This window comes from Cydia pomonella, chromosome 9 (genome assembly GCF_033807575.1).
Source record: "Cydia pomonella isolate Wapato2018A chromosome 9, ilCydPomo1, whole genome shotgun sequence".
Classification (NCBI taxonomy): Eukaryota; Metazoa; Arthropoda; class Insecta; order Lepidoptera; family Tortricidae; genus Cydia; species Cydia pomonella.
In genome coordinates this window covers 22278004-22290416 of record NC_084711.1, presented here as the reverse complement: position 1 = coordinate 22290416, position 12413 = coordinate 22278004, and the positions used below count along the sequence as shown (strand labels likewise).

The 12413-nt window shown below is 37.4% G+C and overlaps 1 protein-coding gene across 1 annotated transcript; it reads left to right on the top strand.

Annotated features, from left to right (window-relative positions):
- Positions 1–9533: 9533 nt before the first annotated feature.
- Positions 9534–11961, top strand: LOC133520960 (3-oxoacyl-[acyl-carrier-protein] reductase FabG-like). The gene has a single exon (XM_061855675.1). The coding sequence runs from the start codon at positions 11208–11210 to the stop codon at positions 11940–11942; it is 735 nt and encodes a 244-aa protein (XP_061711659.1). The 5' UTR covers positions 9534–11207; the 3' UTR covers positions 11943–11961.
- The last annotated feature ends 452 nt before the right edge of the window (positions 11962–12413 follow it).

Sequence of the window (12413 nt, the reverse complement as noted above, 5' to 3'; positions counted from 1 at the left end):
CTTAGAGACAGTTTTTTTGGACATACGGTGAAACTCTATGTATCCATCGTATTTTAGTAAAAGTTGACGAAAAAAAAAATCAACAAAAAAAAACAGCTCATAACCGACATAAACGCTTAAAGCCACCACTCGTATTTCTTAATTTTCGCAACGCGATCCTGGAACGGCTTTTATGACCCTATTAACGCCCTTGACGCCCCAAACGGGTGCCAGTATCAAATATAACGCTCAACGTCCAATATCATATGCGACATATGGGATATTATTTATTTTCATTTAGGGGTCAGAATTAATAAATAAATAAAATAAATAATAAATAAATATTATAGGACATTATTACACAAATTGACTAAGTCCCACAGTAAGCTCAATAAGGCTTGTGTTGTGACTTAGAAAACGATATATATAATATATAAATATTTATAAATACTTAAATACATAGAAAACACCCATGACTCAGGAACAAATATCCATGCTCATAACACGAATAAATGCCCTTACCAGGATTTGAACCCGGGACCATCGGCTTTGTAGGCAGGGTCACTAGCCACTGGGTCAAACTGGTCGTCGAATTAGAATTAGATATTATCTTTCACACTAACTGGGTTCCTTATTAGATAGCGAACAGTTTGTATGTATTATCAGCAGGCATCGGAGTTTTTTTCGCACGGTAAGACTATGGCAGGTAGACGCAAGGAACAGAAACTCCTTAGGCAGAAATGTTGCAAAAGTGTCCAGCAGCTGTCAGCTATAAATAATAGTTCCAAGAGTAGCTTCTTTCTCTCCAGAGTAGCGCTAGAGTAGCTAAGAACCTAGGCGTTATTGACGGAGTGAAGTGCGCTTTATGATTAGATTTTTTTCTCAAGTATTCTAGTTATTGTAGCGCCTATTTATGGTTTTTTGTCGGACAATTTTTGTTATATGGAGATTTTGTTCCTCTACCTTCCATAGGTAAGACTAATAGCGAGTCATGGAGCCGACATCAGCAATAAAATTGAACTCAGATTCATACTCATATTCATTCATTTATTTAATCAATGATTTTAATTTCATAATCAAGGACTAGAACTTTGACGAGTTATATACTATACTTTAATTTTGTCTTTGAATATATAAATATTATAAATAAGAATAATTACCATTATTTGTATTGATAACATTACGAAATTTAATAAAAAAAAACAATATGTATATTTAAAGAGGTAAAATAATATGAATATAAATTAATCAATACAAAAAATGTATAAATAATGTATGTATGTATGTAATGTAATTCAAAATTCAAATTCAAAAAATTCAAAAATTTATTCTGCAAGTAGGCCTCAAGGGCTCTTTTACAAGTCAATACAACATTTATAGTAACATCATATAGTGACATGAAAAATACATAACAACATTTATAAATACAACAGCCAATACCTGGGTAAACATTACATTATAATAATCTTAAAATAAATAATTAATACAATACAATAGAGATGTATAGTCTCTATGGTTAAAAACACATTAAATCTGGAGATGTAAAAGGTCCCCAATGTCAGAGTACTAATACTAATAAAATTTGGAGGTGTAAAGTCTCTCCAAGTGTCAAAATAAAATTTATACTAAATAAATAAACCGCGTCTGGACTGTTAAACTAGCAGTCTCATAAACTAATGCTACATTCTGTACATAACTAGTATGTACCAAGTCAAGTATATTATACAATATGACAGAGACGTATAGTCTCCACGGTTAATACATTAAGTTTGGAGATGTATAAGGTCCCCACGGTCTGAGAAAAATAATAATACACAATAATAAGATTTGGAGGAGTAAAGGTTCTCCAAATGTCAAAAAATAAAAAAAATAAAAAATTGTATGAAATACATATTTCACGTCAAGAGACTGTTAAGCTAACAATCTTAAAACTAGTTCTACAGAATACATAACTACTATGTATTTAATATGTCAATGTCATCATCAAAATAACTAAAACATAACAAACATTAATACATAAGGTTGAACAGCTAGAAACAACAGCGCCATATGCCTCTCCGGGACACTGCACGCAAAACTATTACAGCTTTTGAGACTGGATACTTGGCCATGATTCCGTGTCTCCCAAGTAGTCATCTATTTTATAGTATCCCTTTTTGAGAAGTGCATTTTTGACGTATTGCTTGAATGAAGTATAGGGCAGGTTCCATGCCTCTAAGGGTACTTTGTTATAAAATGTTACACAGTTTCCCATGAACGATTTTTTAACTTTCTGTAGACGAAACTTGGAGACTACTAACTTATGTTTATTTCGCGTATTATAACTATGGATATCGGACAGTTTCTTAAAGGACTTTATATTCTTATGCGTATACATTATCACATCTAGTATGTATTGTGAAGCTACTGTGAGAATATGACCTGACTTTCTGACCTATAAAGGCAGACTTAGCCGCGGCGCAGACTTTCTTAAACACTTTTGAATATTTTCTTACATATTCTGCAAAATTCTCGTCATGGTTAATGCTCCTCATTTCATACAGGTCATACAATCTATTCCTACTCTTATGGATGCCCACTGTGGCCCATTCACTAAACCTTGTTTTCAGTGATCCTTGCTTTAGAGTCTTTGTTTTAAAAATATTCTTGTGGACGTCATGTATCACATTCGACAGTGTATGTGTAATGTATATTTAAGTAAGGGTATTTCTTGGTAAGTAAGGTTGCCAGAGCTCAACGAGGGGGGGGCGGGTTTAGGGTCGGCAACGCGCATGTAACTCCTCTGGAGTTGCAGGCGTACATAGGCTACGGAGACTGCTTACCATCAGGCGGGCCGTATGCTTGTTTGCCACCGACGTAGTATTAAAAATTCTTATATGTAATATTTTTGTCCCGAAAGACAAAATTAAAGGATCGTATCCAAATATTCTTGTCCTTGTAAAATTAAAATTACTAATTAAATAATGAATTAGTAAGAGTATGAATATGAGTTGAACTTTATTGCTAATGTCGAGTCCATAGCTCGCTATTAGTCTTACCGTGCGATAAAACTCCGATGCCTATCAGTATAATTATTAATTCTTAAATTATTTGCTCGCTACACAAAACTAAAAGCGTAATTGAAAAAAGGCCCTGTGAAATCAATCGCACGGGCGAAGGGTAGTAAATAACGGGAATTAGGGTCAGTGGCGGGTAGTAGTGTTGTTCAGCCAGTACCCGGGAATATTGCCTAAGATGAAAACATTGTGAATTTCGCCAACAATATTCTTTTGAAGTCTAGTCTATCGGACGCCCTAGGTATCGCTGGAGCGACATGGTGGAGGCGGATCTGCGCGAACTTCGAGTCGACAATTGGCGAGAGGTCGCACAGGACCGAGAAAAGTGGCGCTGCCTTGTGTCGGAGGCCAAGTCTCATTTTGGGTCGCTGAGCCAACGGAGTAAGAAAGTAAGTAAGTACATATTATTTTGAAGCATATTGTCCACGTCCAATACAATGAATTAAATGTCTATCGAGCACACATTAAGTGATTTTCATTAAGATTAACTTTATACAATATCAACAAATGTTTGAAAAACAGTAAAAGTAAAATAAAATTTTATTATATTTGCAATAAAAAGTGACATACAATTAGAAACAAATACACACAAAACAATAATATATAAATAAACTACTAACTTATTCTAAAAGACCTCCGTGGGCTGCACCGGGTGCAAAGGTGCCCATCACACTTGCCGCGTTACCGCGCTGGATAGCGATGGCCAGTAAAATACAAAACAGTAACGTTAACTTTTTCGACATTTCTAAGTATTGAAATAACGATAAAATAAACGAACAGACACTACATTTTAGCTACTCTAAACAGTAAAATTTGCTGTTTTGTGCGATAGGCTTAAAGGTAGATAGGGTTTAAAGTATTAAGGGGCTCCCCGCGGTTTTCATCGATTTTTGGCGAGTTTTGAGTCGTTACTCCTTCATTTGCACTACAGATAGAATTATAAGACAAACGGCTATCGGTTCTTTAATCTTTTATCTCCATTTTTGTCTGTCGGATTTTGAAAGAAATCAATAATTATTTTTTTATGATTTTTATAAGCATTGTCTAAACAAACACTTTTTTCGTTACTAGATTGCTATGAAGGATCTTCCATATATGAGATCTACATATTTGCTTTCGTCTTTGACGTCTCTAAAAATTTGTCAGAGAGTTTAATTTTAAATTTATTAACAAAAAAGTTATGGTCAGAAAACCAGTTTTTTGGCCTACAATTCTTCAACTTTGATGCCAAATATCTCGAGAATAATGAACTTTGAAGTAAATTTGGGATACTATATTGCTTACAGCCGTTGCTGTTAATATGATTAGCTACTAAAAACATTAGAAAACTAAGGGATTCAGATCGAAGGTCATTGGCGTTAGGGACCCCCTTAATGCAATTTTAATTGTTTTAAATGGTTATTTTTTAGTGTATTGGCAATGTATGATGATCTGATCTGACTTTAGGCAATACAGTATTAATTACAGTATTAGTACAGTATTGCCTAAAGATAAGACGCCTGTGAGCGTGTACACTTGCCTTAGGGCCTGTTTACATATTGATTAGTGTTTAGTATGAGTTTATACGTTTGCTACTAAACGCAAGTACTAAGCGGACAATGGATATTCGAAATGTCATTATTTATGAAAAAATTGTATGTTTGCAGAAAAACTGTGTATATTTCTTATATGTTCTTTTTATGTTTCTTGCTTCAGTATCTTCTTGGGGTTACCGGTGGTTGTTTTTGACATCCGCATTTTCTCAAAGGTTAGCTGGAAGAGATTCCTTTTAGGGATAAGTTCGCCATTGTACATAACTTTTTTGTTTTGTTTTGTCTGTTTTATGTTAAGTTAACCTGTTCATGTGCAATAAAGTAACATACATACATACATAAATTGAAGAATAGACTAACAGCAAAGTTGAAGGCAGTATTTCCAGGACAGGCACGGTGTTTGTTTTAGACATCCATCATATGGCTCCTCTACACGATGGCCCAGCGTAGGCCAGTCCTAGGGACGCATTTATGCGTTAGAGGGAGCAAGTAATATTGCAATTTCATTTCACCGCATAGCAGCGTTCCTAAGACTGGCCTACGCTGGACCATCGTGTAGAGGAGCCCTTATACCTTTAAACGAGCAATTCTTATATAAATAGATATATTTCGGGGACCTCGGAAACGGCTCTAACGATTTCGATGAAATTTGCTGTATAGGGGTTTTCGGGGGCGAAAAATCGATCTAGCTAGGTCTTATCTCTAGAAAAACGCTCATTTTCGACTGTTTATATGTTTTCCGAGTAAAGCTCGGTCTCCCAGATATTATATTTAAATTGAAGAACAAAGACTTACCCCCTTATTCATAAACGTCTACTAAAGTTGACACGCCGCTAATAATCGTTTACCCCTTTCCATCATACCAATACGTCGGAAAGGGACAAACGATTATTAGCGGCTTCTCAACTTTAGTAGACGTTTATGAATAAGAAGGAAACACTTTAAAAGTTGTAGGCAGTATTTCCAGGACAGGCAATATTAGTACATCACTAGTAGCGACCTCTACGATGTTATTGCTCTGTTTACCTCGAGGCTACATCCATGTTTAACTAGGTTTCGTTGATCCGTGTCTAGAATCCACTATGGACGAAGTATTATGAAAACAACTTCGTTTATAAATACCGCAAACATTAAGTATAAATAAATAAATAAATAAATATTATAGGACATTATTACACAAATTGACTAAGTCCCACATTAAGCTCAATAAGGCTTGTGTTGAGGGTACTTAGACAACGATATATATAATATATAAATATTTATAAATACTTAAATACATAGAAAATACCCATGACTCAGGAACAAATATCCATGCTCATCACACGAATAAATGCCCTTACCAGGATTTGAACCCGGAACCATCAGCTTCGTAGGCAGGGTCACTACCCACTAGGCCAAACCGGTCGTCAAAACAAAAGAAGTAAGGTAAGTATCAAACTTAGAAATTAATTAAAAGTGGAAAAAGTCAGTCTTGGGTGGGACTTGAACCCACAACCACTAGACCACTAGTGCTCTGCCATCTGAGCTTGGTCTCAATTGTTTCCCATAAAGTTTTGAGTCATAATGTATTGTTTGTCCGTATTTTCGTTAGCCATAATTTGGTTTTTCTCAGAAACACGTAACTTTTTTTTTATACTACGTCGGTGGCAAACAAGCATACGGCCCGCCTGATGGCAAGCAGTATCCGTAGCCTATGTACGCCTGCAACTCCAGAGGAGTTACATGCGCGTTGCCGACCCTAACCCCCTCCTACCCCTCGTTGAGCTCTGGCAACCTTACTCACCGGCAGGAACACAACACTATGAGTAGAGTCTAGTGTTATTTGGCTGCGATTTTTTGTAAGGTGGAGGTACTTCCCCAGTTGGGCTCTGCTCTAGATCTGGAATGACATCCGCTGTGCTGTGCCCTACCACAGAGCGAGATGACATTCACAATGCCCGCTCTCTTGTGGACGTAGTTTAAGGACGTACCCGGGTCCAGGATTCACAACTTTTCAGGATTGCCATAAAACTAACCTAACCTAACCTATCTATAGGATAAGAGGATAACCTAAGGAAATTCCTAAAGTTAACGGTTTCAGAGTTATGACTATCATTTCATTATGACTTTCAATAATTATGCCAAACAAAGGGATCCGATCTGAGCGACCAAGGTCGATACAGTGAATATTTCAACCATATATGAACTATAGGGAGGCTCTATCTATCTATAGATATCTACCGGAAAATAATTGGAAACCCCCAACCGAACCGGGAACCGGAACTACCGGAAGAGTGTCAGACATCTATTGGCAATTACAAGTACTAATAAATCCTCTACTCGACGCTAGGTGTCGACTACGAAAATACCTAAAATGTTCCTGAAATTTCCAAGAAATTTTCCAACACACAGAAACTCTCCAGTACTTGTAAGTCTACTGAAATGTAACACAAAATCCTACTCTGGTCTCGCAGGTACGAGTAAACATAGCGAGTCCAAAACCAAATACATAATATAACCAAAGTACCAACATCAAACAAATTAATCAAGCGGTAATTACTTGCTCTGTTTCATACATTTCTCTTTGTATATTACACTAATTGTTTGTATGGCTGCTGTCAATAATTTAGTTCTATTTGCGATTCTAATGATCATGAACACAATTTGGTTGCAAAATGGAGGTTCGAGTACCTAAAATCAAACGATTATAGGGTGACTGCTATAGTTATTGGCCACTCCATAGTAATTGGCCACTCTTAACAAATCAAAAAGAAACAAGGTACCTAATAGAATTCTTATTGTTAAGAGTGGCCAATTACTATGGAGTGGCTGGAGTGGCCGATTACTATGGAGTGGCCATATACTATGGAGGGGCCAATTCCTATGGCGTGGCCAATAACTATAGCAGTCACCCTAATTGCCGCGGCTGATGATCGTCCTACTGTCAATGTCAAAGGATTTTTGACTTTTTTTAGTACTATAATACATTTTTAGGTTAGGTTAGGGGTAAAACGGGACCCTATTACTAAGACTCCGCTGTCCGTCCGTCCGTCTGTCTGTCTGTATGTCCGTCTGTCACCAGGCTGTATCTCATGAACCGTGATAGTTAGACAGTTGACATTTTCACAGATGATGTATTACTGTTGCCACTATAACAACAAATACTAAAAAGTACGGAACCCTAAGTGGGCGAGTCCGACTCGCACTTGTCCGGTTTTTTTTTCAATCAGAAATGTAACAATTAAGTAATAAAATACTGTGAGAACCTATTTCATCAATTATTTCCGAACGAGCGAGCGAAGCGAAGTTCTTACATTCGACTTGGAGCACGCTGCTGGCTAGCGGCACGTCCCGGTATTTCGATGTTTTTAAGCTGAACTATTAGAGAATAGTTTGATGGACAATAACCAGTAATCGGAACTATGGGAGTAACACTTTAACAAAACTTGTTAAGCGGACATAAAATAGTGCATACAGCCCTAAAAATATTCATATCCATAGGGATAGGAATAGTATAGTTAGCCAGCCATAAAAATATTTACATTCATAGATATTCGATTATTTTTAAGGCTATAAGCACTCTTTTTACGTCCGCTTGATAAGTTTTGTTAAAGTTTGACTCCCATAGTTCCGATCACTGACAATAACTTAAGTGCAACGCGCATGTAATTCCTCTGGAGTTGCAGGCGTACATAGGTTACGCTAGACTGCTTATAATTTTATCAATAAATAACCCAATTACAATCTCAATCTCGGTATCGCTTGGTTTTGAAGATGTTGTGAAATTATATATAATTACAGGAAAACAAACAACGAAAACAAGGAAAAATAATTGAACATACATCAATACACCATCAATGCCGGCTATTATCGTATTACCAATTAAGTTACGAAAACAGGAAACCAAGACGACGTAATTACCGAAACGACGAAATTCGTGTTCGATCCTTATATTTGATTGCTTGACATATGAACCGACAAAAAATACAGGCGACTCTATTCGAAGAATGATTAAGACACGTTTAAGATCTTTAAAAGATCGATAACTAAACAACATGTCAAAATTGACGTTTATTTCGATTCCGCTGTGATCCCAGTAAGATCTATCTACGATATTTCTAGCCTCAAAGTGACATTGGTCGCCCGAATCGAGCCGCTCCGTCAATTATACGGCATACAAACGATATCTAAATGAGAACTTATCTAAACCAGAACTTATTGTTATTGTATTTCTTCTAATCGGGCCGTGTGTAATTACTTGGTCACCTGCAATAATTTACAGGGTACATAATATAGGTTATACTGAACAACTTTTACTATGAGACCAAGCCCGAAATCACGAAAAAAAAAATTTACTCGCCCATAGAAAACGAGCGAATGGGAGCCGATCGGGCGGTGAAAAGAGCGTTTGAGGGAAAACCGACAGCACGCCGCCCGGCCGGTCGACCTAGGTATCGATGGGCGGATGGAGACTGGCGAGAAAGTGCACAGGACCAGGATCAGTGGCGAGCAGTAGTGTTGGAGGCCAAGACACACTTTGTGTCGCTGCGCCAGAGGAGTAAGTAAGTATAGAAAACGTCAAGGACCGACAGCCAAAATGTATGAAACAGCCAATTTTTTTTTGTGATTTCGGGATTGCTCCCATAGTAAAAGTTGCTCAATATGACCTATATATTCAATCTGTAAATTATTGCAGGTGAATAAACAAACAACCTGTATTTGGGGATAATCTTACGCAGATCGACCTAGTCCCAAACTAAGCAAAGCTTAAAGCCTAGTATCCATGGAAAAATCTATGGATACTAGGCGACAATATACATACGTATATAGTCAAATACATACTTATATACATAGAAAACACCCATGACTCAGGAAAAAGTATTTGTGTTCATCACACATTTTTTATGTACAAATACATTTTATTCGTAAACACAAACAAGACAACATAATACATATAAAACTTAAAATCTAAATCTAAAAATAAATAAAACTAATCTTAAAATAAATAATTAAAAACTATCCCCCTGCGGCATGGTGCCGTAGATGCTGGCAGCATTTCCTCGTTGTATCGCAATACTTATTCTCTGTGCGAGGAAGCTGCCAGCTCTACGATCACCGGTAGCGTCTTCTATTTTTTTGGCTAAATCCTTAAATAGTGTAGATGCATTCGGACCCCACGGGCCAAGGGTCTCGACGCCAAAAGGTACGAAATCGTATTCGGGGCCGAGACCCCTATATTTGATCTTTTTTAATTTTTCGGCCGCCTCTGCCGCCGCGCCGGGTTTTGCAGTTGTGCCGTGGAGATGAGACGGGGCTAGAGTGTCTACACATGTGGCGTCCCAAATACATTCAATTTTGTTTTATATTCATATATTTCATTTGGCGAAATTTACTTAAACACATATAACATTTTTTCCTTCTTTTGCCCTCAGAAGTGCGTGTTTAAATCTTTCGAGTTTCTCATGTTACACCGTGTACCTATATTTTACCCTTTAACGTAGTTTTCGCAGAACGTTCCCAGGGGGGTTTTAGTGAAGATTTCCAGGAAAGGTTCGGTAAATTTTTTGGTTCTTTTTCGACAGTTTAAATTGTTCTGTCCGATACAGGTAAAACTGCAAATAGCTTTCTGAACGGCGAAATAAACTGGTTAACTGAAAAGTTGCAATTGAAAAGGGTAATTTCTTTACAGAGCCTATTTCAATGTAAAGAAGTTTGGTTTTTTATTTGAATATTTTTTGTCAAGGTTTGAAGGTTTTTTTAACCCTTGGAGTCGCCATCGACTCCCAACCTTACGTCATTTAAATTTGAACTTTGACTAATTGAAATAAAATCATAATTCCAACGACTCAAAAATGAAGTATGCCACTTCAAGAGTTAGTCAAGGTCCGCATTCAAACCACACCAATATTGGTGCTGCAGTATTATAGTTGAGCGCGAGCTTACTGCCGACTGCATTACTGTCAATGCAGCCGACTGCATTGGTGCAAGGAACGTCATAAAGTTAACTATCGAAAAAATATATTAAATTCGGCATTTATATGTGAATATATTTTATAAGTTAAGAATTGGTATAGAAAGTTATGATTAAAAGTGAAACATATGCTATCGCGGACTTTTTTGTATACCAATGAAAGATTAATACTGTAAATTGTGGCAAATAAAGGCACTTTGTATGATCCATTAGTCTACGCGTTATGGTTTGAAGTAAATAAAATGAGTAAAAATTTATATTTCCGTAAATTACCGATTCTTGGGAATATTACTGGGAATAGTAAATTTTCCCGATAACGGAACATCACTAACTCCAATACATAGATGGAAGCCAATACTAACGTACATTTGATGTCATTTTGCTACCATTCACGCGTGCGGTTTACTTGTTTGTACATGAATTGGCGAAACTTTAGAAGTATGTAATTTAAACGTATCTCGATTGAATATTGCACGATCTTCAGCCATATTCGTGTGTATAATAAATTAGCATCGTCTTATCAACAGCAGAGACTGATATAATTTTTTTTAGATCTATCTTCGTCTTAGCCTTGAAAGTACTGATAGCCAGTATGCTCTTATCAAAACTATACAATAAGATAAGATATAATTATATAACACGTGTTGCGAAAACATCGCAGTCAGAATCTGTTGGAAAGCAATAAACGCCATGAGTTTCACCGGTAAAGTGGCAATTGTGACTGGTGCTGCCTCCGGGATAGGAGCTGCCACGGTCAAAGCACTGGCCAGAGAAGGCGCTAAGGTGGTCCTGGTAGATAAAAACGAAGAAAATCTTAAAGACGTTGCAAAGGAGTGCAATCAATACGGCAACACACCCCTCATGATCAGAGCAGATATTACTAATGACGAAAATGTTAAAATGATGGTAAAAGAAACCATCGACAACTTCAATCAGTTAGACATACTGATCAATAACGCAGGTATTGGAACCATATCAACCATATTCGACGAAAACTACATGGAAAATTTCGACCGCGTTATGAAGACGAATCTGCGCTCCTTGGTCTTTTTGACGCACCTCGCCGCTCCTTACCTGATTAAGACTAAGGGTAACATCGTCAATACTTCCAGCGTCTGTTCTTTGAAAAGCCTTAAAGGTAAAAACCTGCTGGCCTATTCAGTTTCAAAAGCAGGCGTAGATCACTTCACGCGCTCCGTAGCTTTGGACCTAGCTCCTCATGGCGTCAGAGTGAATGCTGTAAATCCTGGACCTACAAAAACGAATATTATTGAGGACAGAGAAACGTGGAAAAGCTGCACTGCGTTCAAAAGGTTGTCGGAGCCAGAAGAGGTAGCGGATTTGATTTTGTTCCTGGCTAGTGATAAGGCTAGGAGCATTACTGGATCCACGTATGTTTGTGATAACGGGGCACTCTTGATATAAATAAATCATCGGAAGGTTAGTATTTTTTTATTTTTTTTATACTACGTCGGTGGCAAACAAGCATACGGCCCGCCTGATGGTAAGCAGTCTCCGTAGCCTATGTACGCCTGCAACTCCAGAGGAGTTACATGCGCGTTGCCGACCCTAAACCCGCCCCCCCTCGTTGACACAACCTTACTCACCGGCATTTGGCTGCTGTTTTCTGTAAGGTGGAGGTACTTCCCAGTTGGGCTCTGCTCTAGATCTGGAATGACATCCAGTAGAGGTATTCTTGAAAGATCGGAGTGTTTAAGGGACTTCTAGTGCTGTGTCTTGTTTCAAATAAATACTGTTATTGTTGCTTTAGATAATTAATTAAGGCCTGTACCGAAAAAAAAAATGTAAATTTCAAACGACTGTAGTTTTTAGGGTTCCGTACCCAAAGAGTCAAACAGGACCCTATTACTGAGACTCCGCTGTCCGTCCGTTCCG